Here is a 6,451-nt window from a genome sequence, read left to right on the forward strand (position 1 = left end):
CCCACACTCTCAGTCTTTAAGTCTCGCTTGAAGACCCACTTCTATTCGCTTGCCTTTAACACGGTGTGATTTGTTTGGTCCTGTCTGTTCTCTACACTGTTGGCCATTTTAGTTAGCTTTTGCTGCTATTTGTATCTGCATTTTTATTTTATGTTTTCCTGTCCACTGTGCATGTTTGTTTTCTTTTGTACAGCACTTTGGTTGGCCTTGTTGCTGTTTTAATTGCTCTATAAATAAATTGGTATGGTATGGTAAGTGTCCCTGGGCAAGACACTGAACCCTTCATTTCCTCTGATGTGTGTCCCATCAGTGACGTGAAAGTCTCCACAGATTCAGATTAGCTTTGTAGAGATGTATGAGTGATGTATGAATGTGTGTGGAGGTAAATGATGGCACATATTTTGTTGTAAAGAGCTTTGAGTTTCTTGAGTATCTGGTGTTTTACACAATAACACTGTCTGCCATTGTAACCAGACTTCTGTCTATTTTCACAGTAAACTACCAAAAAGGGTCAAGAGTTTTTTCACTGACAGGGTGAGTCTGTGATTTATTTATATTTTATTCTGTATTTGAGCTGTGAGAACCGTAACATCTTAACATTGTCTTTCAGTCTTTAGAAAACCTGCGGGATCAGGAGGAAGCTCGCTCCAAGCGGCACTCCACCTCCGAGCTGGGAACCATCACAGTCAGTGATGTTCGCAAGGAAGGCTGGCTGCACTACAAACAGATCCTTACAGAGAAGGGAAAGGTAGAGTTGTAGTCCTGGACAAACTGTCTTAAAACTGTCAGAACCAGGCTGCAGACAGATTTAATCGCACCTAAGCATCACTGAAGTGATGCTGAGAAATACAATAGTATCAAATACAGTTTGTGCTGCTGCATTTTTAGATGATGTGGGGGTAGTCAAGTCAAGTCAAGTCAACTTTATTTATAGAGCGCATTTAAAACAGAACCTGTTATCAAAGTGCTTAACAACAGCAACAATCAATGAGTAAATTAAAGAGAAAAATATATAAACATATATATACAATACACTAATAATAATAACTGAAGAATTAATAAAAAGCATTTAAAACATAGGGTCACAGATTAAAAAACACTAGATCAATTTACACTGAGTGAAATGCCTGAGAGAACAGATGTGTTTTTAGCAGAGATTTGAAGTGAGGAAGGGAGGTGGCCTGCCTGATGTTGGGGGGCAGGTTGTTCCAGAGTTTGGGGTCCATGACTGAAAAAGCCCGATCTCCTCTGAGCTTCAGTCTTGTTTTTGGAACAGCCAAAAGCAGCTGATCGGATGATCTCAGGGCCCGAGAGGGAACGTAATGTTCCAGAAGCTCAGAGAGGTAAAGGGGTGCGAGGCCATTTAGGCATTTGAAGGTCAACAGTTGAATTTTAAAGACTATCCTCGTACGAACAGGGAGCCAGTGAAGGGAGGACAGAACTAGAGTAATATGTTCAGACCTACGACTTCCGGTTAAAAGCCGAGCAGCAGCATTCTGGACGAGCTGAAGTCGTGAGGTGGAGGCGTGGCTGACCCCAGCATACAGTGCGTTGCAATAGTCCAATCGGGTCGTGACAAAGGCGTGGACTAGTTTCTCAAGGTCGGGTCTGGACAACACTGGCTTGAGTTTAGCCACCTGTCTGAGTTGGAAGAAGCTTTTCTGCAGAACAGAGTTGATTTGTTTGTCAAACTTGAAATCAGAGTCTAAAACCATCCCGAGATTTTTACTAAACTGCTTCAGATATGGCTGAAGAGAGTCCAGGTTGACAGGATCAGTGGTGGCAGTTGAGCTAGGGCTAAAGACAATGACTTCAGTCTTGCCATTGTTAAAACTTAAGAAATTTGAAGCCATCCAGGCCTTAATGTCGTCCAGACATTTTAACAGAGGGTGAATGGAGCAAACACTTGCTGGTTTCACAGGCAGGTAGATCTGACAATCATCAGTATAGCAATGGAATGAAAGACCATGTTTCCTCAGGATGGACCCCAGTGGGAGCAAATAAAGTGAGAACAGAAGGGGTCCAAGAATCTAACCCTGTGGGACCCCGCAAGAAAGAGGTAATGAAGCGGATACATTATTATCAACCTTGACACAAAAACTCCTGCCACTCAGCTTTGAGCAGAACCATTCTAATGCAGCAGCTGTGATCCCAACCCATTGTTCCAGCCGTGATATGAGGATACTGTGGTCAACAGGATCAAAAGCAGCAGTAAAGTCCAGGAGCACAAGTACCAAAAACTGACCAGAATCGTTTGATATCATAATATCATTACAAACCCTTACTAATGCTGTTTCAGTGCTGTGGAGTTGCTTAAAACCAGATTGAAAAATCTCGAAGAGTCTGTTCTCATTTAAAAATTTGTTTAATTGAATAAAAACTATTTTCTCCAAGATTTTGGACAGGAAGGGAAGTTTTGAGATTGGTCTGAAATTTGAGCAAGTCGAAGGGTCAAGTCCAGGTTTCTTAATTAACGGATGAACTACTGCATGTTTAAAAACATCGGGAACCACACTTGTCACAATACTACTATTTATAATAGTAAGAACAGAGGGTCCAATTGTGGGTAGAACTTGTTTGAAAAACAACGCAGGAATGGGGTCAGCGGGGGAACCGGAGGGTTTCATCTGACCAACGACTTTGTTTAGAAATGGGAGTGAAATGGGTTCAAACTGTTTGAAGACAGCTGAGCAAGGGACAAAGACAGAGGGGTCAGTTGTGGACTGGGGGATGGATGACCTAATCAACTCTACCTTATCAGCAAAGTATCTGGTAAAGTTGTTGCAGATGTCAACGGAGGCCTCCATGCTGGCAGACCGAGGCACGTTTAAAATGGAATTTACGGTATTAAAAAGAACACGGGGATTATGACTGTTTGAAGCAATGATTTGGGAGAAGGATTTGTTCTTTTCAGATTTAACGATGCTCTGATAATCTTTCAAACATTTTTTTACCATAATAAAAGAAACCTGTAGTTTATCCTTCTTCCACTTGCGTTCAGCTCTCCTGCATAGACGTTTGGCTGCTTGAGTGGTCACGTTCAGCCAGGGGTGTGGTGCCCGCTTTGGTCGCCTGATTTTTAGCGGGGCCACGAAGTCTAAAATCTTACAGCAGGTCGCATCATGCCTACTGAGCAGCTCCTGCGTACTAATACAGCCAGAGGTTTCAGGGACTGAAGCAGCATCAGTAAGGAATGCAGAGGAAAAAAGAGCAGCGGTTGAAGAGTTAAATATCTGACAACTCCTGGCTGGAGCGGAGGATTTAGACTCATGAATAACAGAGGTTTGGAATGAAATGGGTTTGTGATCTGAAACAATAGCATCCCCAACTTCCAGATTAACCACAGATAAACCGTGAGACAGAACTAAATCAAGTGTATGGCCCTGTTGATGAGTTGGACCAACAACATTTTGCACAAGGTTGAAAGATTGTAGCAGATTTAGAAACTCAAGCACCAAAGGCTTGTCAGGACAGCAAATGTATACATTAAAGTCTCCCAGAATCAAGACCCTGTCGTAATTGAGCAGTATTCCAGTCAGAAAGTCAGAAAATTCACTTATGAAGTTTTTGTTGTATGAGGGTGGTCTGTAGATCAGGCTGCATAGTGTTGGGTTGGAGCGGCCCGGCTCAAAATACAGCAGTTCAAAACTCTGAAATGTCACAGCCTGTAGCGGTCTGCAGTTCTAGAGCTTTTTAAAAACTGTTAATAATCCACCACCCATACCAGAAATCCTTGGAGCATTAAAAAAGGCAAAATCCACCGGCAAATGTTCAGAAAAAACACTTAACTCACCAGGGACGAGCCAGGTCTCTGTAACAAACATGAAGTCCAGTTCATTGGAGCAGAAAAAGTCGTTTAGGATGAATGATTTATTTGTCAGCGACCTCACGTTCAGCAGAGCAATCTTTGTAGGACCAGTAGATGAAGGTAAAGCTGTGCTCCGAGCACAGATCAGCTGTTTCAGATTTTTGGAGTTTGAAGCACGCCTCCAAGGACCAGAGACGCCGCAGTTGTGCGCGCGCCCACAGCGCGGGACAGCCTCGACTACGGGGATCAGGCAGGACCCAGCAGGATCAGCGAAGCACCCGGACAGGCGAATATCCAGCAGATGGTCAGCAGGAGATGATGCAGCAGAAGGTCCGGAGTTGGTTAAGTTCCACTGGAGACGGCCGAAACCACCACCTGGCTGCGCGCGCACCTGCTGCGCGTACCAGGCCCGGGCACCTGTAGCAGGCTGGAGTTGAGTGGATCAGCGAAGCATCTGGATGGACAGTTTAACATCTGATGGTCAGCAGCAGATGACGAAGCAGCAGAGAGCTTGATGCTGGCTTTAATCCTCACGAGACGGCCGGCACGTCTTCCACGGCGCCTGGAGCGATGTTTTCGGGCGGGCAGAAACGCCGTGCGCTGCAGGTACACAGGGACATCAACAAGCAAAGGGGGTGGGGGTCCAGTGCCCCGATGAAAGTGGTCGAACAAGTCAGGGTTTGCAGTAGATAACTGTATATTTAAAAGTTGTTGACGATCATAAACAAGCAGTGAGTTTATTTCACCGACGAAAAATGACAAAAACAGAAAAAAAAAACAATCAAAACAGACAGAGGTGAACGGCAAGCCACCAGCACCGGCGCCATCTTCCCGGAAGTCACACAAAATATGTCTTATTCAGAGTTGTTCCAGTCACAAACTTCTCATTTAAATGTGGTCATACTGTGTCAGGGCAGGTGTGAGTGTGCCTACGTATACAGACCCTTTCCAAAAAATTAGAATATCATGGAAAAGTTGTTTAACTTCCATAATTCCATTCAAAAAGTTAATCTTTAATAGATGATAGATTCAGGGCCCACAATTTAAATGATTTCAAGTATTTATTTGTTTATTTTTACATAATTTGGGCTTCCAGCTCATGAAACCCACGAATACAGGATTTCAAAAAAATTAGAGTACTGTGGAGAAATCTGCCCAAATGTTGCAGGTCATGAATGTTGTAAACTGAGTGTGACACTAATCATCTACTAAACTCAAATCACCTGCACAGGTTTCCTCAGGTGTCATTAAATTGCTTCAGTTTGGTTCAATTGTCTCAGTTCGGTTCAATATGGGGAAGACTGCAGACATAACAACTGGCCAGAAGACCATCATTGATGCCCTCCAAAGGATGGGTAAGCCACAAAAGTTCATAGCTAAGGAGGCTGGCTGTTCACAGAGTGCTGTGTCCAAGCACATCAATGGAAAGTCTAGTGGAAGGGCAAAATGTGGCAGGAGAAGATGCACCAGCAAAAGAGATGACCGTGGGCTTTAGCAGATTATCAAACAGAGAAGATCCAGAATCTGTCAGAGATCCAGAAAGAGTGGAATAAGGCGGGAGTTGCAGCTTGAAAAACCACCACATTCAGACACATCCAGGAGATGGGCTATAACTGTTGGGTTCCTTGGTCCTTTTTTCTGATGAAAGTAAAGTGTCTTTCATTCAGAAATCAAGGTCCAAGGGTTTGGAGGAAGAAGGGTGAGGAACAGAACCCATACTGCTTGAGGTCCAGTGTGAAATGTCCACAGTCAGTTATGATTTGGGCTGCAATGTCCAGTGCAGGTGTTGGTAAACTCTGCTTTCTTAAATCCAAGGTCACTGCAACAGTCTACCAGAATGTTTTAGAGGACTTCATGATTCTTTCTGATGAGGATCTGTATGGAGATGCAGATTTCATCTTCCAGCAGGACCTGGCCCCTGCCCATGCCCCCAGAAGCACCAAAACCTGGTTTGATGCCCATGCCACAGTGCTTGACTGGCCAGCCAACTGGCCGGACCTAAACCCCATTGAGAATCTATGGGGTATTCTCAAGTCAAGTCAAGTCAAGTCATATTTATTTATAGAGCACAATTTAAAACAGATAGACTGTTATCAAAGTGCTTAAGAGGAACATGAGGGGTACCAGACCCAACAACAAAGAACAGCTGACAGCATCAAGGAAATCTGGGCTTCCATAACTCCCAGTCAATGCCACAGGCTGATTGTCTCAATGCCACGTCGCATCGAGGCAGAGATTAAGACAAAGAGATTCACAACCAAGTATTGAAGATTGACATATCGTTTTGAACGTACCATATTTCGATTAAATTGTTGTGATACTAATTTCTTTTTTTATTTTCTGCAAAAACTGAGAAGTCGTGTGGACTGATGTCGTCGCAGTATTCTAATTTTTTGAATTCCTGTTTTTGTGGGTTTCATAAGCTGGAAGCTCAAATTATGTAAAAATAAACAAATACTTGAAATTGGTTAAATTGTGGACCCTGCACCTATCATCTATTAAAGATTAACTTTTTGAATGGAATTATGGAAGTTAAACAACTTTTCCGTGATATTCTAATTATTTGGAAAGGGTCTGTATATGTATGTATGTACGTATATTTACACACATACATACATACATACATACATACATACATACATA

At 43.1% G+C, this 6,451-nt stretch overlaps 1 protein-coding gene across 1 annotated transcript in view; it reads left to right on the plus strand.

Moving 5' to 3' along the window:
• Window positions 1–6,451, plus strand: part of LOC119424102 (rho GTPase-activating protein 23) — a 188,805-nt gene that overhangs the window by 157,747 nt on the left and 24,607 nt on the right. Inside the window, exons 9-10 of the mRNA XM_037691572.1 lie at window positions 495–534; window positions 611–748. Coding sequence (XP_037547500.1) covers window positions 495–534; window positions 611–748 — 178 coding nt within the window. The remainder of the gene's footprint in view (window positions 1–494; window positions 535–610; window positions 749–6,451) is intronic.

This window comes from Nematolebias whitei, chromosome 17 (assembly GCF_014905685.2).
Source record: "Nematolebias whitei isolate Nwh7 chromosome 17, NemWhi1, whole genome shotgun sequence".
Lineage (NCBI taxonomy): Eukaryota > Metazoa > Chordata > Actinopteri > Cyprinodontiformes > Rivulidae > Nematolebias > Nematolebias whitei.